This window comes from Arvicola amphibius, chromosome 4 (genome assembly GCF_903992535.2).
Source record: "Arvicola amphibius chromosome 4, mArvAmp1.2, whole genome shotgun sequence".
Lineage (NCBI taxonomy): Eukaryota > Metazoa > Chordata > Mammalia > Rodentia > Cricetidae > Arvicola > Arvicola amphibius.
The window spans coordinates 65,452,093-65,480,003 of NC_052050.1; the positions used below are offsets into that span (position 1 = coordinate 65,452,093).

Here is a 27,911-nt window from a genome sequence, read left to right on the forward strand (position 1 = left end):
CACAAATAAACATTAGAAAAAGTTAGGTTTGACAATTTGGTTGTCCACACACTGAGGCTGCGCACAGCACTCAACACAACACTGTGTAGCGAGTTTCAGGAGTCTACATTGTCAGATAAAGTTTTCTTCCAGAAATATTTTAATAAAAATTGGCCTTTTCCAAGAAATACCCACTGCATGTCCAGAGAACCGTAACAAAATAGAAAATTTACCATATGGCTATGATTTAAAGAAAAAAAATATGCAGACCCTGGAGCACGATGGCCAAGTCCAAGATTCAAGCCAAATCCTTCTGACGGGTCCATGAGGAACCCGGATAGACAGCAGAGTAGAGTGTGGCCCACCAGCAACTGAGGTCAGAGGCCTCACAGAAGCACCTTCCTCAAAAGCGGTCCAGTCTGAGGAGTAATTTTAGGGATAAGGCAGAACAATGTTAACACGACACATACACGTGATCAAAAAAAAAGTCTACAGTTCCCCCACATAGTCTGAATCTGAAAACAAATCTAGAATCTTTATTACTTTTCTTTAAACAATTGCCGGGACCGGAATCAAAGACAAATAGAAGGCACAGTTTTGCTCGGTTTTGTTATTGGATTTGGGGTTTCTTTTCTTGTGAGGATTTTGTCCTTTTTTCCTTTTTTTCTTTTTCTTTTTTTATACAAATACAAATAAAACATGAAAAACTCTACCTCAAAATAATCTAACAGTTCAACAAAAATCCTTAGCTGTGGTCTAGACATTGACAGGCTACATCACAACTTAAAATCCAATGGTAAAAACAGAGGTTTAGAACTGTTTGGTAATCACATGTCAAAAGAACAAAGTTCTGGAAACACCTTTTATTCAGTTAGCCACACCAGCAGGGACCCAGTGGCAGTTGCCAAAAGGTAATTTTTCCACACCAGACAGGAGACGTGACTCTTGACAGATAATATGGATTTTTCCTGCTTCCAAAATGTTTATCAAATCCTGTGTCTCCCAACAAATGAAACATCCATTGTCAGTGAAAAACGAGATGCACTCCTTTGGGGAATGGCTGTTAAACTCCAGTCTGTATCTTCTGTGTGAGCAGGAAAAGAGAGTCCCCTCCTCTTCTTTAAAAACCTACTCCTCCTAAAGTATCGTTCCGGAAAACTGGAAGTGAAGGACTAAAAGGTCAGGGGAGGAAAGGAGAGTGGGGGGCACACACCATGAACACAAGCGAAATGAAAATTGTACAAACTCGAGCAGTTTATAATAGACTACTCCGAGACACCAAAGGCTGGTTGAAGAAATCACCATTCTGCAGGAGCCAGGGCTGTGTGCTGTGTGGAGATTGGGGCCAAGCAATTCACTGCCTTGGAGTTGTGATCCCCCTGCCCACACTAAAGCCTGGTTTCTGCACCATGCCTCCGCGGGGAGGGCCTCTCATCCCACCACTTGGCCCACCACGGGGGCCTCCTGGTCCCCGAAGACGGTTATCCCTGCGGTCGCCTTCCCTGGCAGCTCGAGTCTTCTTCTCCTCCACGTTCAGACGGACCGTGCCTCGGAACATAATGGGCTGTGAGGAACAAGGAGAGCAGGCACTGACACTCCTGACCGTGATTACTGAACGTGACAGAGCCGCCCCAAGGAGCAGCCAGCTGTCACCCACTGGTTCTCACACCTGCTTCCGCCAAACCCATGTTACTAGTGCCTGTGTATGGAGCTGTGCAGGAAGTGGAAAAGCCGGAAACAGGAACAACTAGTGACTAAAGCAAATGCCAGGTAAACACGATACAAAGAAAGATGCCTCCACAGCTTTGGGATTCAAACCTTCTCACATACTGGGGCAAAATACTGGTGCCTCTCAAGTAAAAACATGAAACGGAGTTAAAATTCCGTTTTAACAGAAAGCAGCTGAGGGGTGAAAAAGTAGGCACTTGAAGAAGAATGTGAGCAGGGCCTCCTGGTTGGAAAGTGATAGGCAGGGAGCTAGTGCTGAACCCACAAAAAAAAAAAAAAAAAAAAAAAAAAAAAAAGAGTAAAGAGTACAGCAAACATCACTCAGTCCAGCGAAATGGAAAGAAGGTGTCTGTCACCCACAAGCACAACCGGCCTGTACAGTCAGAAACCTTGGAGTTAGCAAGCTAGGTAACTCCAGTTACAGGGGAAGTCTCCCCACTTTTCTCACCTCTGAGGATGCTGCACACACCTGGTATGCATATATACATGCAGGCAAAATGCATACACAAAACAAAAATAAATCTTGAAACACTCATAGATGCAAATGTGCTTACCCTGTTGTTAAGGACCTTCTGAACAGGCTCAGAATCATCAAACACAACAAAACCGAAGTTGGGTAATTTCCCGCCACTGTTAATACGCAGCTCCACCACGTTCCCATAATCTGTAAATGCAAAGAGCTCATAACTTCCTTGCGGACACCCAGCTTACGCACATTCAGTTTTACATGAATTTAAAATGCACATTTGACTTCAAAGATGTCACACTAAAATGCAAGAGATTTTAAATGTCCCTAAAATGAATGCTTATAACCAAGATCTAAGTGTTTCAGGTTAGGAGTTTGTCAAGTTTTGGTTCTTGGAGAGAGGACCCAAGACAATGCATTATGTTCCACATGCTCCTTATATACCCCACTGTGAAGGAATCTTATGCAACACTGTAGCATGCCTACAACTCATGACACTGAGGTCACGCTCAAGGGAAGAGCCACAACCCGCTGTGGAAGCAGACCTGACATTATACCTCTGCTCCACTATGTGGAGCTGCATTGAGACTCAGCACTTACTTTGGAAAAAATCCTTCAGTTCCGACTTGTCAACCTCATGTGGCAGGTTCCCGATGAAGAGCTGGTGACTGTCAGGGTGCCTCACCATCCTTCGAGGTTCCACATCTCCTGCTTCCCCAGCCTCGCGCACTTCAGAGACAAAGCAGACTCTCAGGAGACTCTTCAGACAAGTTTCCCTCCACCCAAACCAAGTCTTTCCACTGCACAAACCAGGCCCAGAGAAGAAATCCTCATCTCAAAACCACCCCAAGCTAGACAAACTGTCAAAGCTCTTACTTGACCGGGGTCCCCTCTGAGGAGGGATATTGATCCGTTGCTCTCGAACTCTCTGGTCTCTCTGAGGCCTTTGTGGTAGATTCTGTGATTCAGGCTTAGATTCTGGGCGGGGCTAAAAAAGGTTACTGATTACCCTTTGTGGGAAGTAGCTTATGATGTTAATTTTCTCTTAAAAAATCTAATTACGTTTACTGTATGTAAGTGCAGACATGCTATGCACAGGCCACACACTCAGCCTTGTTGTTTAGCTTTCATTTTTTCCTGCGTGCATGAGTGTGTTGCTGGCATGCATATATGTTTGGTGTTGGAGAAGGCCAGCAGAGGGCACTGGATTCCCTGGAACTGGAGCTACAGATGACTGTGAGCCACCTGGGTGCTGATAATTGAACCTAGATCCTCTGCAAGAGCAGTAAGAGCTCTTAACCACTGAGCCATTAATCTAGCCACACACATTTAAAAAGGAAAAAAAGAAAAGCCTTATGTGTAGGGCAGGAGAAATGACTCATAATCCAGCACTGGTAGCTCATCCTAAGAACCGAAGTTTGATTCCCACCTGGTTGCTCCTAACTGCAATTCCAGGGAATCACTATACCTCTTCTGGCCTCCAAGGACAGAAAGATACATGACGCACAAACATACTTGCGAAATACCCATACCCAAACAATAAACAATAAAATTTTTTTAAATTATGTGTTCCTGCATAAGTCTCTGGGCACTGAGTGCAAACATTGCCTATAGAGGCAAGAAAAGGACATTAGAACCCCTAGGGCTGGAGTTAACGGACAGCTGTGAGCCACCATATGGGCTCTGGGGAATCGAACCCCAATCCTCTCCAGAGCAGTAAATGCTCCTAACAACTGAGCCAACTCTCTCACCCCTTTGTCTACTTTCTTAAACAAAAGTATTAAGCTAGAAAATAGCAATTTTGGCTTCAGACAGGTAGCTCCTGAGGCTCAGTTATCTCAGAGTTCCAGGTCTACAAAGACTATCTCAAAAAAACCAAAACTATCTCAAAAAGAAACCCAAAGTGCACAGCTCCAGAAAACACTGAAGTTGGCCCTCAACATGCACAGACCTATGCGTACACCCCTCAAAGAAAGAAAACTTCACACAAACCAAAAGGACCCTGCTTTCTGCCCAAGTGCTACTCTAGCTACTGCATAGTTCGCCACCCTGCAGAGTCCGATGGACTCACCCCAGTGAAACACCACCACCTCCTATCCACTTCCCTGCCCCACACACCAGGCTCCCATTCTCTTAGCTTGTTGAGCAGCAAGTCTTAGACACAGAGACCCTTACCTGTGAAGGCGGCACTTTAACCACATGAGGTGGTGTCCCCGTCACTGGAACAGCCCCGCTGGGAGGAAGGTTCTTACTAGTCACAGATGCCCAGGAAAACGTCTAGGGAAAAACAGGATCAGCAACACAGTCATTAACTTCTGCTTCTTGCACGCCTATGCACCAGTCCCAGGCACCTGCCAGCTTACAAAACTGTCTTGGAAGCTGCCAAGCATACCGGTACACCCTTATAATCCCAAACTTCAGAGATCAAGAAAGGCTAACCTGGCCTACACAGTGAGACCAGCTCAAAGTCAACCAAGCAATTATGATGGAGAAAAAGACCTTTTAAAAATAAACTAGCAGAGTTCCAGGACAGGCTCTAAAGCCACAGAGAAACCCTGTCTCGAAAAACAAAACAAAACAAAACAAAACAAAAAAACTAGCAGGTGCATGCCTTAATCCCAGCATTAGGGAGGCAGATGCAGGATCTGTTTGCATTCAAGGCCAGCCTGCTCTACAAAGCAAGTTTCAGGACAGCCAAGACTAGAGAAACCCTGTCTCAAAAAACCAAAACAAATAAGCAAGCAAGCAAACTAGCAGAGAGTAGGGATGTGACTCAGCAGCTCGCACAAAGTCATGGGTTTAGTCCCTCGTGCCTTATAAATCAGGCATCACAGCACATAACTACATTCCCAGTTCTCAGGAGATGGAGTCAGGATAGGGGTTCAAGGTTAGCTTTGCATGGAGTTTGAGGAGACAAGAGAATCAGGCTCAAACACAAAGAGCTATCCACAGCACAGGAACAAGAAACAGGAACATACTGCTGAGCCAGCAACTTAATGCTAAGCCCCAATCCATACCCTCAGGTCTTCCTGCGCTGGGGCAGCATCCACTGGGGCTGGGGAAGTGCTCTTTTGCACATCCTCGGGAGCAGCTTCCTCCAGTGGTGGCTCAGGCTTGTCCTCTTGGATGTCAGGCACAGGTTCTGGTTCTGCCTCCGGCTCCGGTTCTGGCTCTGGCTCCACAACAGGCTCCTCTAAATGCTCCTCCAAGTCATTGCTGTCAAGGGAGAATTTGAGAAAAGTAAGCCTATCTATATGACACTCACCCAGATACTTCAAGCTACCTAATGACTCCAGAGACTCAGGACATGAGTTTGTTTGCTAAATTCTGATGAACATACAATCATAAGGATCAAAACAGAATCAAGTGATTCTCATTCAGTTACTACTTATTAGCTTATTTATATGTATCAAAGAACCACTGTATTGAACGGAGAAAGATCAAACTCTCCAATCTCTGAGCACTAGCTCAGGCACAGCAAGGTTAGGGAAGCCAGCCAGTCTCAAAATCCCCAAGACAGTAAATGTCATTAACTGTGGCTTTCTTTAGTAACATAAAACAGCACCCATAAGGAGGGCTGGAAAAATAAATGACTCAGGTGGCTGCTCTTCCCCAAGGTTCAGAGTTCAATCTCAGCACTCACATGGCGGCTTCACCACTGTCTATAATGTGAGCCAATGTCCTATTCTGGTGTGCAGATATACATGTAGACAAAACACCCATATACCTAACACCATAAAATACACAGGTAAATAAATCTTTAAAAAACCCACAAGGAATTCTGAGAGATAAGGCATCAGTTGCACCTCACAACAGTGGTTACATTTCCACACTAGTTGCCAACACACACTATCCCTGGTCATGTTTTAACTCCTGGCACCTGACCTCAGTAGGTCTATGGTAAAACACATTCTTCATTCGCAGCCAGAGTGAACAGGTATGATCACACCTTAATAAACATTTATTTAAAGGGGGCTTCAAGCACATGGAACATCCATAGCAATGGTACACATTTTTCTGCCCTAGGAGCAGGACAATTAAAAAAAAGACAACACTTTACTTACTGAGGTCATGAGAAAATAATATTAAAGAAGGGTTTGACATGTAGCCCAAAACTTGCCTTAAAAATTGATTTTTTAGCCGGGCGGTGGTGGCGCATGCCTTTAATCCCAGCACTCGGGAGGCAGAGGCAGGCGGATCTCTGAGTTCGAGGCCAGCCTGGTCTACAAGAGCTAGTTCCAGGACAGGCTCTAGAAACTACAGGGAAACCCTGTCTCGAAAAACAAAAAAAAAAAAAAAAACAAAAAAAAAAAATTGATTTATTTACATGTCTATGTATGTTTCTAAGTGTGTATACTCAACAGCGATAAGAGCACTTGCTGCTCTTGCAGAAGACTTGAGTTAGTTCCCAACACCCACATGGTGTCTCCAGTTTCAGAGGTTCTGATATGTTCTTCTGGCCGTTGAAGGCACTGACATGGAGGTATATATACACTTAATTGTCCTTAGAAGGCACACCTATCTCCAAGACAATTCAACTTCTTGTTGCAAGCCTTGAAGAAAAGTTCCCTTACCTGACAGCCTGATCATAGAATGTTCCAGAATCATCAGGCACCACCTCAGGTGTTTGTTGTCTTTCTTCAGGTTCTTCTACTTCTTCCTCAGATTCTAAGAGAAAAATATGTAAAGAATTATCACTCTAAATCCACAAATTCCTTAATTTAGTTTCTAATATAGACACAAAGAAAAACACAGTAAAGAAAACAGGGCAATTTGGTTAAGTCAAGGCATAAGACTTTAAGGGGAAAATTAAATATTAAGAACACAGACTCTTTAAAAAGAAAAAGTTTGGGTTGAGGAGATGGCTCAGGCTGCTCTTCCAGGTCCTGAGTTCAATTCCCTCTTCTGGCCTACAGGCATACATGCAGACAGACTACTGTATACACAATCAATCTTTACCAAAATCTTTTTAAAAAAAAAAGCTGTTTCCTGTGTGACAAGAATGTGACAAGCCAGCTTCCTGCTCCTGTCAGATGCCTTTCCTGCCTGTCCCCATGCCTCCCTCCACATGATTGGCTTGTCCCCCTTGAATTGTGAGCCAATAACCTTTCTTCCCAAAGCTGCGGCATTTTATCATAGCAAGAGAAACTGAGATGTCAGCCGCAGGGTATTCTGGGACGGGGTAGGAAATGTTACTTTGTCCTGGGCTCAGCCTGTCGTCTGTCTTAGCTGAGAAAACCAGAGACACGGAAGTGAAAAGCAACAGAGCACTGTGTTCTCTACAAAGGTCAGCCTGAAAGGCTCATGTGGCCAAGTGACTACGAGACTAGAGAACAAGCTGGCGCATCAATTCAGTCCTTGCCCACTGCTGGTCATGCGATTCTCATCAGGGTGGCCTACACCCATAATAAAAACAGTGAGCCTGGGAATCTCTCAAAACTATACCCTCACCAGGGGATGCAATTAACAGTAACAAAGACTAATACAAAATTCCTTCTCAGAAAGAAAATGTCAGACTTTGTGAGAAACACCGGAGCAAGGTCAATAAACTGATTAAAAAAAAAAAAGCAAAAGCCACAACAAGCACCTGCAGCAGGCCGGCCGCCCTGCCTTGTCAGCTGAGCACCTGGCCATTCTAGAGCTGGGTGGGGTGGAGACTGCTCCACAGGTCTGACTGTGCACCCCACTCGGCCCTTTCTCCAGCCATCATCTACGCGCCACCAGCACAAAGCTTTAGAACAGCAATCCCTGCAGAGCAAAGGCTGTCACCTCGACTGGCCATTCTCCCAGGAAGGGCTGTGCTCCTTTCACCCCCACTCTGCAGCACAGGTGTGCCAGGCGCTCTGCGTGGCACTCTGCACTGAGCCGGGCTAACTGGCTTGCTTCTGACCCAGGAGAAACTATTCACATTAATTAGGATAAGCCCTGCAGATCCCCATGCTTTGAAAATATACACTGTAACACAAAGCATTCTCATTCTCATAAGTTAATCTGGTGCTATTTACAAATTCCACACAAGTAACTGTCTATGGCCTCACACTTACCCTCCTGAGGTTCAGTGACAAAGCCACCAAAGACCTCATCTTGATATCTGAAGATGTCGTTGTGAACATAGAATTTGTTGGCCACAGAGCCCTGCAATGTCAGCACAAGTGTTCAGTTATTCAGACTTATAAAAAAAAACTGAATCGTGAGCATTCATCTCTCTACTTCCTGCTTCTGATGCAATGTAGACAGCTGCCTCGTATTCCCACTGCCTGACTTCCCTGCCATGACAGACTGTAGCCTCTAAACACGGATCAAACAAACTCTCCCTTAAAGCCGGAAAATATCACTGCAATACCAGCAGGTCTCAGCTACGGGGGAATTTGCCCCCAGCAGACGCCTGACAACATCTAGAAACATTCCTGTTTTAACAATAAGGTTTGGCTTCTGAAACCTTGAGGGAAGAACAGGGAGAATGCTAAATGACAAAGCACTCATGACACACAATGTCATCTATGCATAGACTGAATGCCCTACTGGGAGAAATCCTGTTCGTACACAGTTGGAAGAACCATAGACATATTGTTAAAATGTTCATCCTTACCACCAGATAGACACATAAAGGAAAAAAAAATCAGTAAAATGCCAAAGACAACTTTTCAACTATTTAGAGGCATTATAGTCTCAACTCAAAGTATTTAAAATGACCTAACTCTTACATAAGAATTAGTTCAAATACTTATGGTAGTAAAAGCCAAAAGATTCTTGTGGGTTTGGACACACTCAATTCCAAATCCAACCATATGTTTTTTTGTTTTTTGTTTTCTCTTGCTTTTCGAGACAGGGTTTGTCTGTAGCTTTGAAGCCTGCCCTGAAACTACCTCTTGCAGACCAGACTGGCCTCTGGCCTCAAACTCAGAGATCCACCAGACTCTGCCTCCCAACTGCTGTGATTAAAGGTATGTGCCACCACTGCCTGGCTTGGGTATTCAATTTCTAATTTCTTAACCACAAAAAGTGGGATATCGGGGCTGGAGAAATAAATGGCTCAGTGGTAAAGAGCACTGACTGCTCTTCCAGAGGATCCGGGTTCAATTCCCAGCACCCACATGGCAGATCACAACTGTCTGAAAATCCAGTTCCAGGGGATCTGACACCTTCACACCAATGCACATAAAATAAAGATAAATAAATCATAAAAAAAAATTTTAAAAAGTGGGATATCAAAATATACCATAGTGCTATGTGTACTGAGATGGTTTATGCAACAATACATTTTCTTAAATATTTATTTATTTATTATGTATGCAATATTCTGTCTGTATGTATGTCTGCAGGCCAGAAGAGGGCACCAGACCTTATTAAAGATGGTTGTGAGCCACCATGTGGTTACTGGGAATTGAACTCAGGACCTTTGGAAGAGCAGGCAGTGCTCTTAACCACTGAGCCATCTCTCCAGCCAACAATACATTTTCTTAAGGGAAATAAATACTTCCTTTGAAAGACAAAAAGGTATAATTAGCAATACTACAGGCTGTAATCCTTCCCATATGGAGGTCATCAGTTGCCCTCCTCCTTTGAGACATCATCTCTTGGTCTCAAGCAAGCACACCTCCTGCCTCAGCTTCTTAAAATTGCTGGAATGGAAAGATAGATGGCTCAGTGGTTAAGAGCACTGGCAGCTTTTGCAGGAGACCCAGACTAAATTTCCAGCACCCACATGGGGATCCACTGCCCTCTTCTGGCCTCTGAGCACACTGCATGCATGCCAAAAGAACACCCAAATACATGAAACAAAAAGTTTTTAAAGCTGGAATTACATGTATACACCACTATGGCTGTCAAGTCTTAAGTACACACTCAATGGTGGTACATACCTGCAATCCTAGTTCTTGGGAGGCCGAGACAGAAGGATTCCTGTGACGTCCAGTACAATCTGAGCTACATAATAAGGTTCTGTCTCAAAAATAAAAACATCTGCCAGGCCGCAATGGCGCACGCCTTTAATATCAGCACTTGGGAGGCAACACAGGTAGAAGTTCCAGCATAGTAAGGACTACACAAAGAAACCCTGTCTTGAAATCGCCACCCCCCCAACATGTAGGCCCATATTTTGGTATGGCATAAGAGCCATAGGCCCGGCCTGAGGTGGTCAGGTAGCTTTGCAGACAAGCTGTCTCAGCCTAACAACAGCCTGGATGAGCTGCTCCTATTTTCTTTTGTTATTAATGTAGATCACCTGAGGAGAGGTGTTGGCTGAAGCTGATCAGGATGTTTGGTGCTCCTTTCCTTTGTAATTTGGAGGATGTCTTATAGAGATGCTAATTCATGCCTACGTGACAGCTAGCACACTCGCAAACAGGTGGATGCGGACGTGACAAGAGGCCATTCACCTGGTTACCTAGGAGACAGCCTAATGTATCTCCCCGCTCAATTGATGGGATGATATATAACTGTTTGGAGAATAAACGAGGGATCTGGCCCTTCAAGGATGACCGTGTAAGTTATGTCCGATTATTCCTCGCGACTCCGTTCCAGTCTAGTTAGGGAAAATAATTATCTATGTCGGAGCCCACACGGGCCTCGACACCAACACACACAAAAAAATTCTTTCAAAGACAGGGAAAGTAATTTTACATTCTAACTAGAATTCTTTAGGTGAATGCTGGAGAAAACACTCAGCAAATCCTTATAAGCAGATTCCATACTTATGCAGCTTCCTGCCCCTGCTCTCTGAAGACACAAAGATGGCATCCCTCATCATCCACTGAGGTACCTTCAGAGAGGCCTAACTTAAGGGGCCAGGGGCAGCACAAGAGCACAAAGCATTCTGTGCACACCCCAGAAAAGATCATGAAGGGTTCCCACTGAGTAGGCCTAAGACATGAAGGATATGCTGAACAGTTACTAATGAATCATAACTCACTAAGTAGTCTAGAAATACATGTATGATGGTGGGGCAGATCTTTATAAGATAATGCAATGAATGAACACAGTGGTGGATGGGATCAGACATTTCAATCTGTCATCCTTCCACTCAGCCAAGACCAACGAAGACCAATGACAGCATACAAAACTCTGACGAAGAGCAGCACATCCATACAGGGTCCAAGAATTGGTCACAAGTTACAAACCAGATACAGCAGCTACCTGGCTTTAGTGGTAAGACCTGTATACATTACCTGGAGAAACCAGAGCCACTAAATAGTTTCGTAACTGTAGAAGGGAGCAGGCCGGCTTTTCGTTCCGCCCGGCTCCCGCACTGCTAGCTTTACCCGAAATAATTACATGGAAACTGTATTCATTTAAACACTACCTGGCCCAATAGTTCTAGCCTCTTATTGGCTAACTCTCACATCTTGATTAACCCATTTCTAATAATCTGTGTACCACCAAGAAGTGGTGGCTTACCAAGAAGATTCTAACTTGCATCCATCTCGAAGAGCTATGGCATCTGCCTGTCTCAGCTTTCTCCCACAATTCTGTTCTGTCTTCCCCGCCTACCTATGTTCTGACCTATCAGGCCAAGCAGTTTTCTTTATTAATTAACCAATGAAAGCAACCGATAGATAGAAGACCCTCCTACACATAACCACTAAATGATGACAAGAAAAACACATGGACATCAGAACTGTCAATGCCAAGCCAATCAGAATAAGGTACTACCAGTGACAGGGAACCAGGGACACACTACAAGGAACACAATGTATACTTATATACAGAATCTTGGATCAGGGAAAGCAAACTACTAGGGAAGACTATACTAGCATATTTCCTGAAATTTAAATATGGATTACTGAGTAAGTTATACCGAGTATACTTCTTAAATCTGGTTGTAACAGGATGTTTATAGGACAGAATTCCTTGTCCTGAGGAGAAGCCAGTCAAATGGATACAAAGTGTCCTTCAGTACTAATAGTTTAGAAAGATGAAACCACCAAACGTTTAATCTCAGGGGAGGCAGAGGCAGGCAGATCACTGTGAGTTCGGATCACTCTGAGTTCAAGGCCAGCCTAGTGGTCTACAAAGCTAGTTCCAGAACAGCCAGGGCTGTTACAGAGGAGAAGCCCTGTCTTAAAAAACAAAAAAAAAAAAAGGGAAGAAACCCACCCCTTTCACCCCCTCAATAACACATCTCCCTAAGCCAGTGAAGACACCATAGCTCCAGGCCAGGAGGACAAAGAAGTTCAGGCCCTGCGGTCATTCCTATGGTCCTGGGCTGCCAGGAATCAAAAGATGACACATAGCTTTTCGTCTCTAAGTGCTCCATCGCTACAGAGCCAGCCATCATGCAACATACCTCAGGAGCAAGAACAAAGGTCTGCATGAACCTCCGCAGAGCCTGGTTATTATTGGACAGGAGCCCCATCACTTGGACCACCACCCCGTCATTCAGAGTGGCATGGGCATCCACATGGCGGATCTTGGTGTGACAGTTGGTGAAGTTTTGTGACATCACTTTCCTGTGGATTTCCTGCAAAATGGAGGTACAAGTCAATCCCTCGGGACCTCAGCAATTCAGAAACTAAGACAGAAGCTACCGGAACAAAATACAGACCCTGGTAGATCCTCCAGTTCTTCCCAGCGTTCTCTGGTCCGTGACACTCAACCCTACCTCCAGCTTCAGCAAGCAGTCCTTGAGCAAAGACTCAAAGCAATCTCAAGAGCTAACACAACAAGCACACTGAAGGGCAAAAAAATCCATTCCATGGCTTTGGTCACCTTGATAGTGCATAGAACCACCTAGTCCTCTGTGTATGCCTGTCAGGAGGCTCTAGATACAACAATTGTTCTTAACAGAGGACAGCACCATTCCACAGGCTGGGGCTTTGTACTGTATAAAAGAGAAGGGTAACTGAGCACCAGCCCTTTCCTGGTGCTACGGCTATCATTTCTTCCCCACCCTGATGATGGACTGGCCACACCCTCAAGCTGTATGCCTCAAAAGCCCTTCTTGCCTATGTTGTTTTGTCCCAGAAATGAGAACAAGCACATAAGCCAGAGACTTCTACAATTAACAACTTAAAATTTACACAAATTTTTTAAAAATTAAAAAAAAAAATAAAATAAATCTCATTCTGGTGAGATAGAGCAGCAGGTATGGGTGTTTGCTGTGGGGCCTGAGGACCCACGTGTGATCTCGAGGAACTATACAGCAGGAACAGAGCGCTCCTGAAAAGGCGTCCTCTCACCTCCACAAGCATGCCATGGCAGTCACACTCGCCCAAAGATCAATAATGTAAGCACTTCAGAGCTGGAGAGATGGCTCCACGGTTAAGAGCTCTTACTACTGTTGAAGGACCTGTGTTCAGTTCCCAGCACCCACATGCTCAACCTCTTTCAACTCCAGTTCGTGGGGACCCAAAGCACTCGTCACCTCAGGCACTAGGCATGCACATGGCACAGATCTAAATGCCAGCAAAGCACTCACACACATAACAGATAAGCGAATGCACACACTGCTGTTATGATATGGCCCAACTGTCTGTGTGCTCTAGCTCCAGTGTCACAGCTCAGCTCCTGTCACATCCAAGCACTTGAGAAGCTGAGGCAGGATGGCCAGGCATACATAACAAGTTCCAGGACAGCCAAACACATGCATCAAAATCATGTCTCAATCATGGAGAGATGGCTCAGCAGTTAAGAGCATTAGCATTGCTTGCTCTTCCAAGGGTCCTGAATTCAATTCCCAGCAGTTACATGGTGGCTCACAACCAACTGTAATGAAGTCTGGTGCCCTCTTCTGGCCTGCAGGTGTACATGCATAAACTGTACACGTAATAAATAAATCTTAAAGAAAAAATAAAATAGCAAATAGTTGTCTTGAATGAGTATCTTTTAAGGTTAGAAAAGACATTCCTATGCAGAAGCCAGTTATCTAACACAGAAATACAATGTGACAACACACAGGCATTTCAGCAAACCAAGGAATCAAATAGGAGTCCCTTGCCCCCTCTCCTCCCCACCCCTATGCCCCAACGTCTGGTAGGCAGAAGCTCTCTCCTCCTCTGCTGCTACTGGTCCATAGCACCCACCTTCTGCCCATAGACTGCATCCGCTGGCTTCCCGTTGGAGTCCAAGCCCCCATGGGCATAGGAAGAGTTCTTCCCATAAAATCTGTACAAGAGAAGGCAATTTACTTCTCATCTTCAAGGACCCGAAGAGCAGGTACTTAGTGATCAGGTTTGATACCTATCCACATCACTGGCAGACTCTCAGCAGGGTCTGTTTATATTTGTATATGATAATCCATTGTGACACCCCAAATGGGAACAGTCATTGAGGCATATGTGTGGTTTAAGTCCCAACTTGTTTCAGGCCAGGATAATCATGTTGGAAAGGACCTTGGAGTTTGTCAGCAAAGCCAGGCACTTCTAATCAAAGTGAAATTCCCACTTCCACTGAGGACATCTGCCCTGTCACAACCGAAGAGCCGGTGCCTTCCCACCTAAGAAGGCAGTGGCAGTTGTCCTGTGTGCAGGCGGTATGAACTTTTAAGTTCTCTCTCACCCATACACTTAAATACCGCTTTCATTAGAAGGACATCAAAGAGATGTACAGCAAAAATGCCAACTAAAGAACAATCACTGAAGACATCTGCAGTCAGCCCAAATAATCCTAAATAAGTGAGTCGACGCTATGGTTGTCTATTTTCCATCAACATCATGTTGCTACTTTTTTTTTGAGCCAGGGTTTCTCCTATGTATCCTATGGAGCTCTAGCTAGAACTCACTCTGTAGACCACACTGGACTCAAACTCAAGAGATCCAACTGCATCTGCCTCCTGAGTGCAGGCGGAGATTTAAGGTGTGCACCAATGCACCAGATGACATGCTATTTTTTACATTATTAAAGGAACTCACTTCAGCAGCCTCTGCTCTCTCCACTGCACCCTCAATGGAAATGGAAATGTAGGAAAAGGATATTGTCAGCCATAATAGCAATAGCCAGACAGTTGTGCATGTAGTGTCTCCAGCTCCAGCTTGGGTTGTCCTGATGTGGATTCTAACACCACAAATTTAACTAACTTACATGGCAGAAGAAAGACTGACATAAAACTCAGCAAAAACTAAGATAAAAATATGTAGAGACCTTTTCTGTGGCTCAGAGCCAGAGAATTTTAAATGCTCTGAAAACCAACATCTCCAAGATGAAACCAGTTTCTGAAATGCTTTACCAAAAGCATTGACAACCAAAAGGTTGTCAAAAGAAGCAGACATTGTCTTAGAAATGATAAAGCTTGCCGGGCAGTGGTGGTGTACACCTTTTTAATCCCAGCACTCAGGAGGTACAGGCAGGCCGATATCTAAGTTCGAAGCCAACCTGGTCTACAAAAGCTAGCTCCAGGACAGGCTCCAAAATAACATCAAAACTCTATCTTGAAAAATCACATGGGGCTGGAGAGATGGCTCAGTGGTTAAGAGCACTGACTGCTCTTCCAGAGGACCCTGGTTCAACTCCCAGCACCCACATGGCAGCTCACAACTGCCTGTAACTCCAGTTGCAGGGAACCTGACACTTATGGCAAAACACCAATGTATATAAAATGAAAATAAATTAAAAAAAAGAAATACCACAAAAAAAAGAAATGATAAAGCTTAAAAAAAACCTACTTGACTGAAGTAAAAACTATAGCTCTAGCCCACACTCATCTTAGTACTTGTATGAAAAACAAAAAATCTAAGTTCACATAGTTTTATATACGTCAACACTGAAAATAGCAGATTCAAACCACACAGCTTTAGAAAGCAGATCTGTGTGAGCCTGGCAAAGTGGACACTTTTAATCCCAGCACTCAGGAGGCCCAGGGCTACATACCACGGTAAAATCTTCTTTCTAAGGTGCTTATGTGAAGAACCAGCCCACACCACCCTCCTAGGCCTGTGGGAGCATACCTGTGCAGCATGTCCGGGGCTTGGTTCAGCAAGGTGTAGTACTGTCGCACAAACTCCCGCCCGACCAGCAGGGGACTAGGCTTCTCCATAACCATCGCTTTGGTGGATTCAACCTGTAAAACAGCACAAGTCAGTCAAGCAGTCCTAAGGGCTTGAAAAGAACTGACTCAGTGTGCTGGGCCAACTACACAGCATGGCTTCAGCATTCCTCAGGCTAACTGACACGCTCCAGCTAACCTGGAACTCAGCTTGTAGACCAGGATGGCCGCCAACTCAGATTTGCCTGACTCAGCCTCCCAAATGCAACCAGGGAAGATTATAATCACACCCACCAATCTTAAAGCTTAAAAAGGAACAAGAACAAACTAAATCCATAAATTTTGCATCCAATGTATTGTAGTCAGAGGAATACATGAGGAAAAACGTGTAAAAACTCATTATTGCAAATTCAGTTCTTAAACTAGAAATAAAACCAACAGTACACATTCCCCGCATACACCAGCTTAAGTTCCTAAACTCACTTAAAGGACTTCCACTCTTTTTTGGGGGGGGAGGGGGAGTAGTTTAAGACAGGGTGTCTATGCATAGCTTTGGTTGTCCTGGAACTTGCTCTGTAGACCAGGCTGGCCTAAAGGCATGCCACTATGCCTGGAAGTACTTCCACAACTGACTTCACTCTCCTGTCCTATCAAGGACAGCAACCCCATTCATTACAGATAATGGCCATACTACTCTCCATACTCCCTAGTCTAGCTGGATCACAGTTTTGGTATACTAACAACAGCAAAATTACTATGAGCTGGGCGGTGGTGACACAGGACTTTAATCACAGCTTGGGAGGCAGAGATGGGCAGATCTCTCAGCTCAAGGCCAGCCTGATCTATAAAAAGAGAGTTTTAGGAAGCCAGAGCTACACAGAAAAACAAACACTCCAGGGGCTGGAAAGAAGGTTCAGCAGTTAATAGCACTAGCTGCTTCTCCAGAAGATCGGGGAATTCCGTTTCTACCACCCAGATGGCAGCTAACATCTGTAACTCCAGTTCCAGGAATCCAACATCTTCTTCTGGCCTCTATGGGCACTAGACACACACACACAAACACTCCCACACATTAAAAACAAAACTGGTGTGGTGGGGCGTGGCTTCAATTCTCTCTCTCAGAAGGCAGAGACAAGCAGGTTTGGGACAAGCCTAGTCCAGGCCAGCCAAGGTTACATAGTAAGACCCTGTCTTTAAAAAAAAAAGGGGGGGGGGGGGCTGGTGAGATGGCTCAGTGGTTAAGAGCACTGACTGCTTCTCCAGAGGACCCAGGTTCAATTCCCAGCACCCACATGGCAGCTTGCAGCTGTCTGTAGCTCCAATTCAAGAGAATCTGACAGCATCATACCAATGCGCATTAAATAAACTTTTAAAAAAAAAAAAGCAAATAAAAACTTAAGCCCTAGGGGCTGGAGAGATGGCTCAGAGATTAAGAGCACTGGCTGCTCTTCCAAAGGTCCTGAGTTCAATTCCCAGCAACCACATGGTGGCTCACAACCACCTGTACTGAGATCTGGCGCCCTCCTCTGGCGTGCGGGCATACATCAAGGCAGAAAGTTGTATACATAATAAATCTTTTAAAAAAAATTTAAGCCCTACAAAATCAAACAGAACAAGATACTTTTGTACTAATATCCAAACATGAAAGCAAAGCAGAACATATACAAATCTAATTATAGTATAAAAGACTGATTCTATTCCCACTCTTTTGTTGTTTTAAGTATATGGTAGCGGTGTTTCGCCCGTCTCTGAATCACGTGTACACCGGGTGCCCTCGAGGAGAACACTGGATCCCTAAACTGGGGTCGTAGATGGTCATGAGCTTTCATGGAAGTCCTATGGAAATCAGATCGTGCTCTCCCTTAACCAGAGCCACCTCTCCAGCCCATTGCAGTTTTAATATGTGTATTCAACAGCAGCACAGCATCTACTGTGTATTCCAGAAGAAATCACCATCTATTCCATAATATGGGACGATATGGGCATATTTAGCAGCATTATCGGACATTTTCTCTCCCAAGTACACCTCTGTTAACACTTGGGTTTCCACTGATAGAACATACTGCTGCCTGTTTAAAATAAAGAGAGCTGGAAGTAGTGGTGCACACCTTCAATTTCAGCAATCAGGAGGGTAGCAGGGGAATCTGTGAGTTCGAGGCCACAGAGTTCATGGTCTACAGAGCTGAGTTCGAGGACAGGCTCCTCATTCAACAACAGTGAGTTACACAACAATAAGTTCTACACAGAGAAACTGTCTCAAAAAAAAAGTAAAAAAAAAAAAAAAAAGTAACTGGACAGTGGTGGCTTTAACTCCAGCATTTGAGAGGCAGAGGCAAGCAGATCTACAGCCTAGTCTACAAAGCGAGTTCTAGAACAGCCAAAGCTGTTACAGGGTGAGAGACCCTGTCTCAAAAAAACCAAAAAATAAAATAGGGGAGGGAAAAATTCTTTCAGGTTCACTACTCAAACTTGGGTTTTCCCACCTCCACACTGTCCACTGTCATAAGCAATATTTTCTGTTCAGCCATTTCATATAGAGGGAGAGCATTGGAAAGCCCTCTCTCTTCAGATCATGGCACCTTTAATCTATCCCATAAGCATAGCCACTAAAATCTATTAAAGAGAAAATGTGGTAGTCAAATGGGACATCAGGTTTAAGTAGGGTGGGGAAACATGAACTGGCTCTTTCACACTCTTGTGTAGTTTGCACCCTCATCTGGTTTATGCCTGCCTTTTTTGACCTAGGTCTTGGTGTTTTGGTGCAGGTTACCTTCAAACTCCTTGACTTGGGTGATCCCCCTAATTAGCACAATTGCTCAGATTATGGGTGCTTATGCCATGCCTGTAGCTCAAAATCCCCCTGCCTCCCAAGAGCCAAGCTGCAGCATGGCCCATTATTGCACCATTCTTGAATATCTGACCCACTTCCTTTATTTCACTAAATAAGGGTTATCCAGTTTTCCAACTGCAGTTGTGAGATCAGGTGTAGATGTACAGTCGGGAAGCCTATTTGGGTTTGCCCTAGGTCCTCTGAATATGCATTACGGTTGTGTAGCTTGGTGTTCTTATGGAACTCCTAACAGTGGAACAGGGGCTAGCTGATTCTTTTGCCTGCCTGCATTTGGAACCTTTTTTCTCCTAGTGGACTGCCTCACACAGCCTTAATGAGGCTTAGTCTTATTATAACTTCATATGGCAGGTTTGCTTGATATCCCCAGGAGGCTTGCCCTTTTCTGAAGGGAAAGGAGGGGTAGATCTGAGGAAGAGCAGGAGGGAGGTAAAACTGTGGCCGGGTTGTAATATATAAGAATTAAAAAGAAAATAAGCATCTAGTCAGTCTGAGCAAACAAGCAAACAACCAAAATTCAATCTCCAAGCTGGGAATTCAGAGCCACCCATAAAGCTACTGAGACATGGATCAATGGTCTAGAGCCCCCTGCAACCTCAGCCATGTTTCTTCTCTCCTTCAAGTGACACTGGTAACCTATGTATAACATAAAGGAATGCACTAGAACCCACTCCAAACCATTCTGTAAGCAAACATTTAGCTCCCCCACTTAGTTCCTTGCCCTGACTTACTCATCGGAGTGTGACCTAGAAGAGTAAGGCAAATAAACTCTTCCCTTAAAATAAATAGGTAAAACAAAACCCAAAATAAGTGACCATCAGGGACTTTCAGCTATCACAGGTCATGGTGGATCATACCTGTTATCTCAGGCTGAGGCAGGAAGCAGTCTACACTTTGAATTACTGTCCAATTCATCTTTCCCAGCTCAAACATGAAGCATGGATAACACAGCAACCCCTGAGAACACTTTTATCTCTCTCAAGTGAGTCAACTCTCAATTCTCTGAAGCAAATTAATTCTATGGAGCCCAGTCTGGCACAGAACTCATTTCCCTCCAGCCTTGGCCTCAAATGTTGGACCTCAACAGGCTATCAACACCCAATTTCTGTCCAACACAAAACAATTTAAAAAAACAAAATTCGGATTCTTTCTAGACCCACATCTGCCAGTTACTGCTCCAAGGTGACAAATGGAGACTGAGCACAAACCTGTGAAAACCAGAAAGTTCTATGAAAACTCAAGTTGGAGGCACCAAGGTTTCCCTCACTCAGTCTCAGCTTCTGGTTACACTGTGTTCTCTCCAAGAGCTTTTAGAAATAGCTACAAATATGGATACTCGCACACATCTCCCCCATCCCCAATGTAACTAACAGGCTAGAGATAAAGCTACCTAGATCAGCACCAGGAAGCAGGCCAGCCCGATGACTTCAACAGCAAACACCAAGTCATGCCCCCGACCCTGGGAAGGTTATAAAGTAAAAGCAGACGCCCTGTCCTAAGACAGTGCTCACTCAGTCTGCCGCTTAGAGGTCACTCCTGCTTCTTATACTTTTCCCCAGAAGGACCACCTCTGGGGTGGATATGAATCCTACCCTTATGATTTTGGGAAATCAGAAATTAAAGAAATTTAGTCCAGGAAAAGTGAAAGGTTAAATAAGCCATTTTCACTTAAAAGTTGAACATTACAATAATGTTTTATAATTTGTTTTTTATTACTGTGTGTGCCAGCACGCGTGGTGTGTGAATGCCATGTGTGCAGAAGCCTTAGGAGGCCCCAAATCCCCTGGTGCTAGAGTTCAGGGTGCCTGTGAATGGCCTGACATGGGAGTTGGGAATCAAACCCAAGCCTTCTACAAGAATAGCAAACACCCTGAACCACTCAGCCAATTCTCCAGCCTCCCAACTTCATAAGCACTCAGTCCTTCAATAAACTCAATCACTGGAATTAAGACCCACTCCATGAGACGACTGGTAAGATGCTTGAGACAGTGCAGGGGCCAAAAACCTGAGACTAGATAAGACATGGACCTACTACAGGAAAACCAAATATTACAGTTAACATAGCAATAAAATGGCTCCTAATGACAACCTGCTATACTCACAGATCAATGCCTTGCTCAGCCAACACCAGAGAAGATTCCTCCTGCAGCAGATGAAAGCAAATACACAGACCCACAGCCAGACAACGTGCAGAGAGAGAGACTTTAGAACACTCAGTCCTAAATAGCACATCTCCATCAAATCCCTCCCCTCAGGGCACAGGGAACCCTGCAGAAGAGGAGGCAAAAAGATTAAGAGCCAGTGGAGACAGGAGACACCAGGGAAACAAGGCCTTCCAGACACAACAAAGCTGACCCACAAATGAACCACACAGACAGGCAATATGTTGTTGAGGGAAGAGGATACAAACATCCACCCCTAACTCACAAACCTCCACCCCTAACTCAGAAGTTACCTCTAATTTTTAACTACTTGCAAAGGAAAAATTAAAAACAAAATTAAAAAAAACAAAAACATAAGGGCAGGCACTATGCCCAGCAGATGACCAAACAAAACAAACTTAGTGGTATCTTTGGAGGTTTTTGCTCTCGCAATGCTTTATCTGGACCATTTTTTTTAACCCTACATGTCTTTTGCTTATATATTATGGTTTTCGATTTTGTTTTTAATGGGTTTTCTGTGCATGTGAATGTTTTGGCATCTGTATGTTTCTTGTTCTCACTGGCTTTTTTACCAGTTTGTTTTGTCCTATTCTGGTTTGTTTTTATTTTCTTATTTGTAACATTATTTTAGATGCTAGTTTGTATTCTAATGAACGAGAAAAAAAGGGCATGGATTTGGGTAGGTGGGAAAGTGGAGAGGCTCCGGGAGGAGTAGGAGGGAAATCAGAATCAGAATATACTGCATGAGAAACCTATGCTCACACAGCCTCGACCTGGAGTCTCAGAGCCACAGAAGGAGGCAGTAACATTACCACACACAATGGAGTCCTTGATATTTCCTATTGGCTGCACTGACTTGGCTGGCAAGCAGCTACTTTTTAAAAAGTCTCTCTTGACCTCAGGCTGCCTGATCGTGGCATCTTTGCGGAAATGGACAGTGCCACTTACAGGTCCTCCCCCGGCCCAGACAACCGTGTCCACTCTAGTTACCGACACACAGGGAGTGAGTTACCAGCTCTGCTTACTCTTCCCAAGAAAACCAAATAGCATGTCAACAGCTTACTTCAAGTGACAGTTTTAAGATTTTCTAAACAACATATAATAAGTCACCATCCAGAATGCACAAGGATGAGGAGGAACATGCTTGGCATGAGCAGAGCCCTGGGTTCAAAGGCAGAGAATCACTAAAGGACAACCCAGCGTGGGAATAGACCACTTATCTAGGAAGGACAGGACTGAACAACCCCAGAAGAGCACACACACACACACACACACACACACACACACACACACACACAAGCACCCACATACATGGAAGTCAGAAAACAACTTACTAGAATCGATTCTCTTCGTAAAGTTTGGTTTTTGTTTTGAGACAGGATTTTACTTGTGTAGCTTTGGTTGTCCTGAACTCCCTCTGTAAACCAGGCTGGACTTGAACTCAGAGATCCTCTGCCTCCCAAGTACTGGATTAACTACATCGCTGCCCAGAAGGAATTCATTAACAAGCAATGCAAAGTATTAACTAAAGTGTCATTTTGACTATTTTACAAATGTGTCAAAACACTAAGAAAAACAAACACTGTGCACCTTAAACCGGAGACGTTCTTATCAATGTGTTTGAAGGTTATATACATTGTATTTCAGTGTTTGAAACCTGTCTCTGAGAACTCAATGTCTTCCCAGGAGCAGAGTAACTTTGTTACAGAAGTCAATCTCTTAAAGAAAGAGACCTGTCTCTTAAATTCTTTAGACTTCCTCCCTCCCTGCCACAATCCCTCCAAAATTCTCCCTGGTGAATGGCTAATTCTAAGCCTTAATCAGGCAAAATACTTAAGTAAAAATAAAGAAGCAGCTAGATTTCAGGGGATATGCTTTTAAGCCCAGATACTTGGAAAAACACAAGTTCAAAGTCTGTCTAGGCTCCAGAGTTCAAGACCATCCAGGGAAAACAAGCAACTCACAAAAAGCAACGATGACTGAGCCACAGTGCTGGCCTAACACACAAGACGAAGTTTATTGCCCACTACCCACAAAGAGAAATGTCCAGTGAAGGAGCAGAGTGATTATACCAACAAATATTAACATACAAGATTAAAAATCAAATATTGGGTAAGATAGCCAGGCAGTGGTATCTCACACCTTTAATCCATTTGGGAGGCAAAGGCAGGTGAATGTGGGTTCAAGGCCAGCCTGAACTATAAAGCAAATTCTAGGATAGCCAGCCATAAACTGTTACAGAGAGAAACTGTCTCAAACTTATAAATAATAATAATAATAATAATAATAATAATAATAATAATAATAAGCACAACTAAAAGAATAAAAATTAACAAGAAACTGCAGGGTACTGCAGTCCAGCATTTCAGGAATTATGTAATCAGGAATGTCTATACACTTTTAATCCCAGCACCTGGAAGGCAGAGGCAGGAGGATCAAGTATCAGAGGCCAGACTAGGTTATAGGAGACTACCTCAAAAACAAAACCCCAGCTGGGTGGGTGTGCAGGGAGCTTATGGACAGCCTGGTCTACAAAGGGAGTTTCTCGCCAACCATTAGTCTGAGCAGCCTTGGTATACAAGCCTACAAACTCAGATTCTCTCTCCTAAAGGAAACAGTGGCATTTCCTTTCCCTTGGGTGTGAATGGAAAGGGGAATACAGTGATCTAACACATGCTACCTCACCCACCCCACACCAGCAAGGTACTACAAAGTACATACAGTGCTAGCACTACGATGTCCTGGGGTGTGATTCAGACCTCTTCTCCAAAGCCATAAACCAAATCCAATCATAAGACAAATCCAAGAGAGATCCTAAGTGTCAGAGATGTGAAGGACAAAGAACAGAAATTCACAGATGAGACAAAATAAGGGAGACAAGACATCTCAGGTGGATGCTGACACAGAAAGGACATTTGCAGAAGGACCTGAGGAAACCGAAAGAAACCCTAGCTTCCCTAGTTTTGACAAATATTGACTGCACTGGATGAGGTACACAGATCTGCATTGTATTTCTAAGTCTAAATCTCAAATACGAGGGAAAAAAAAACTAGCTGGACAATTTGCTTTTCTCTCCCTGAGTAGACTCTGCCTATTTTAAAGTTAGCAGAGAATTTAATTAACCCACGTGTGACAGCTCAAACCTTAAAGCCAGGCTCAGGAGCATGGGCAGCCTATGCTAGGGGTCCTAGTTCTGATTTCATTCCAAACACCACAAAAAAAAAAAAGACTAGATGGAAAGGTACATTACACTCGCTCCTACTCCTTAGACCCCACAATGCAGACAGACATGTCAGAATTTTTTTAAGAAAGGGTCTCATGCCAACTTCTTATGTAGCTGAGGCTGGTCCTGAGATTTATTTTTAAAATACCAGAAGTACTTGGGGTTGTGGTTGAGTAACAGTCCATATTAAGTCCCAATTTCAGCACACCACACCAAAGCAGCCAGTTAGTGACCAGCCACCAGAAACTGACGCCTACAATGATGTTCCCAACGAGACATTTCTCTCACTGGCCTTTTAATGTAGTGCATGCTTAAGAACATCGTTCCAAAGCCAAGCCCTCCTTCCTAGGCTGCAGCTTTCTGCTTTACATTGCAAACCAGGCATTACAGGTATTCCTGGCTCTAAACCCTCTCACTTGCCTCGTCTAGATAGCAACTCGGTGTGCAGGTAAAGATGTACATTAAAAACAAAAAACTAAAGACTAGTAAATATTTCTATAGCAAATGAACACTGGTATCTAGCTACAAGTGAGGTGACAGCTGCTAAAACTAACTTAACTCCTGAGCTTGGGCAAGGTTCCCCCACTAACTGAGACAACTACAGGTTCACAGAAGACATGAGAGTGTTTTTTGGGGGGTTTTGTTTTTTGAGACAGGGTTTTACTGAGTAGATATGGCTTGCCAGTAGACCAGGCTTACCTGAACTCAGAGATCTACCTGCCTCTGTCTAAGAGTCCTGGAATTAAAAGTGTGCAGCACCACACCTGGCCTGAACTTATTTGACAATTACCACCTCTATAAGTCAGCAATGTGCTATAATTGAAGTATACATTCTATTTGAGTACTGAAACTCAAAAAAACTAACCAGGCAGTTTTAATACACTGACCAAAAAATGGGGAAAAAACTTGGTGTGGGTCAAATTCTCAACTTTGTATTAAACTTGTTAACACTGATCTCAGCCACTGAAAAACCATATGCAGCCAGGTGTTGGTGGCACACCTTTAGCCCCAGCACTCCAGTGGCAGAGACAGGCAGATCTAGTTTAAGGCCAGCCTGGCCAACAGATAAAGAAACATTTTCTCAGCTGGGCAGTGGTGGCGCATGCCTTTAATCCTAGCACGTGGGAGGCAGAAGCAGGCAGATCGCTGTGAGTTCAAGGCAAACCTGGTCTATAAGAGCTAGTTCCAGGACATGCTCCAAAACTACAGGGAAACCCTGTCTCAAGAAAGAAGGAAGGAAGGAAGGAAGGAAGGAAGGAAGGAAGGAAGGAAGGAAGGAAGGAAAAAGAAACATTGTCTCAGAAAACAAAAACAAAAAAACTAAGTTCCAACAACAGCAACCTCTGACCAGCTCGGAAGGGATGACCCAAGGCTTCTGTCACTGCTTCAGCTCACCTCCTTCTGCCATCAAGTTATTGTAATAAGTGTGTATGTTTCCTATTTCTATCCCACTAGTCATCTGTCGGGGGCCTAGAGTACAGCTCTTTGGAACATGTGAGGATGCAATTAAAAGGTCCCCTATTAGATCATTTCACCTTAATATATTTGATCTCAAGCAGTTAATAAAATTACTAACATTCGTCCACCTGCAAGTTACTGAACTTGGAAATGGAGCAAGTTCCATGGCAAAAATGTTATATTCAGAAGCAATGCCTAAGTTCAGCACTCGTCCTCACCATGTTTGGCTCTTTAGTGACACTTTGTATTTATCTGGCAATAAAGAAACACAGCATTAAACTTGTATGGCTTTTTAACTTTTTGCAAGGGTGTGTGCCTTGAGAGCTAGTTCCTATACCTCTGTTGTATCTTTTTTTTCAGTTGAAACATCTACCAGGACTTGGATCTAAACTAGTATGCTTTATAAAGTCCTGAGTAAAGATGATCGTAAAACATTCAAAAATATGGTCAGCACACATTAAGAGAGGTTGGCCACAAATCCTTGAAAACAATCTTTGCAAACTTTAAGAGTCATCCCCCACCCCAACAAGGGCTAAAATAAATTGCTGGGCTGGTCTTGGTGGGATACACCTTAACTCCTACAGGAAGATCTGACTTCCATGGCAGTCAGTGTTCCATACTGAGAAGAGTTGATCATAGATGGTTTGGCAGAAGACCTATCTGCTATGCTTGCCAACAAATCCAATCAGTGACTGCGTTCCAATTCACAATCACTGGACACTGGACACCATCCTTCCCCCAGCAATTTCAGATGTGACTTATTTGTGGCTCTGGTGATTGGACCTGGAGCTTCCTGTAATCCATGCCAACGGCTCCACCTCTGAGCTGGATCCAGGGTCCTATCCAATTTCAAACTTTAACCTCAACTCTGTTGAGAATTTAAACTCTCCGTTTCCTTGCACTATAATCTTCGCATAGGTTTTTTTAAAACTCAGTTTGCTCTGATTCACACCTAAAACATTGAAAAGTTAAAAGGGATCTGGAAAAATCAAGATCTAGTGTCAGAGCCTGACTTCCTGCTGGCGGGAATTTCCCATTACCTCGCGGTGCGTTTCGGAGCTGCTGAGGAGCACACTAGTTCATCACATTACACTGGCTGTGTTTTCTTCTGTTTCCCAAAAGCTAACTTGAAGGCGCATCTATCATCCCTTCATATAGAAATCCGTTTAGTTTCGAAAAAAGCCAAATCCTTCTTTGTCATTCAAAACCCCACTAGCTTGCAATCTCCTTTCTCCAGAGTCTGACACTGGTTCGCACAGATGGCACCGTAGTTTTTCTCATGCTGAATTTTGCACCCAGGTTCCAGAGCTCAGTGGTCAGGGGAGTCCCGCGGCCATGCAGTCTACACAGATGTCTGTCCCTTCCCGGCTGAGTCCAAGTCACTCACCCACCTTGGTTTCCTACCTGATCGCGCCCAGGTGACTGGGAAGGGCGGGAAAGGAGGAAGCTCTCGGCATAGTGCAGGGGCACACAGTGGGGGCCGGAGAGATCAAGTCTTGTGGCTGACTGTCTCTGCACCACTGAACCCTTGATCCCGGGGTCGTGCGCCTCTGCTCTGCAGACTTAGGAAGCGCGATCGCGCTCTCAGCGTGGGAACCCCCTCACCCCCAGATCCCCAAGGCTTCTTTAAAGTCCAGGCCCCCAGGCCCAGGTACATCAACCCAGAGAGCAGGCGCGCGCAGCAAGATGAGCATGGAGCGCGCGGGCCACTCGGCCGCGTGACGCCCACCGGGGGCCCCATAAGGCCGTTGGCGCGGCAGAGCACGCACGGGGCCCAGGGCGCAGTCAGGAGGCCGCGCCGGCCGTTGGTGGGGGTGGGGACGCGCCGCGCGGCCTCCCCGGGCGCCCCGCTCGCGGCCCCAGATCGGCTCCCTCCCGACCCGCATCCGCCCCGCCCCACCTGCGTCCCACGTACCTGCGCGGCTGAGCGGGAGGACCGGGCTGTGGCGCGGGAGTAGGTGGCTGCGTCCCTCGCGCGGTGCCCCGGACGCGTGCCCGCCGCCAGTTATATAGCCGCGCTCAGCCCAACCTGCTGCTCCCGTCGCTCGCAGCGACCAATGGTCGCCCCGCCGCCGCGCCTCTTGGTTGCGATTGGACGGTACTTTCATCCAGGGGCCGGACTCCTGAGT

At 44.7% G+C, this 27,911-nt stretch overlaps 1 protein-coding gene and 1 non-coding gene across 2 annotated transcripts; both read right to left on the reverse strand.

Annotated features, from left to right (window-relative positions):
- Window positions 1-489: 489 nt before the first annotated feature.
- Window positions 490-27,833, reverse strand: G3bp1 (G3BP stress granule assembly factor 1). Its single transcript, XM_038328206.2, has 12 exons — window positions 27,698-27,833; window positions 16,054-16,166; window positions 14,194-14,275; window positions 12,459-12,632; window positions 8,218-8,308; window positions 6,748-6,841; window positions 5,191-5,389; window positions 4,349-4,450; window positions 3,050-3,161; window positions 2,774-2,902; window positions 2,262-2,371; window positions 490-1,543 (listed from the first exon to the last, which is right to left on the reverse strand). The coding sequence occupies exons 2-12, from the start codon at window positions 16,146-16,148 to the stop codon at window positions 1,334-1,336; spliced, it is 1,398 nt and encodes a 465-aa protein (XP_038184134.1). The 5' UTR covers window positions 16,149-16,166; window positions 27,698-27,833; the 3' UTR covers window positions 490-1,333.
- LOC119813847 lies at window positions 18,602-18,739 on the reverse strand. Its single transcript, XR_005285292.1, has one exon. It is a non-coding gene; the product is annotated as a small nucleolar RNA SNORA29 (small nucleolar RNA).
- Window positions 27,834-27,911: the final 78 nt, after the last annotated feature.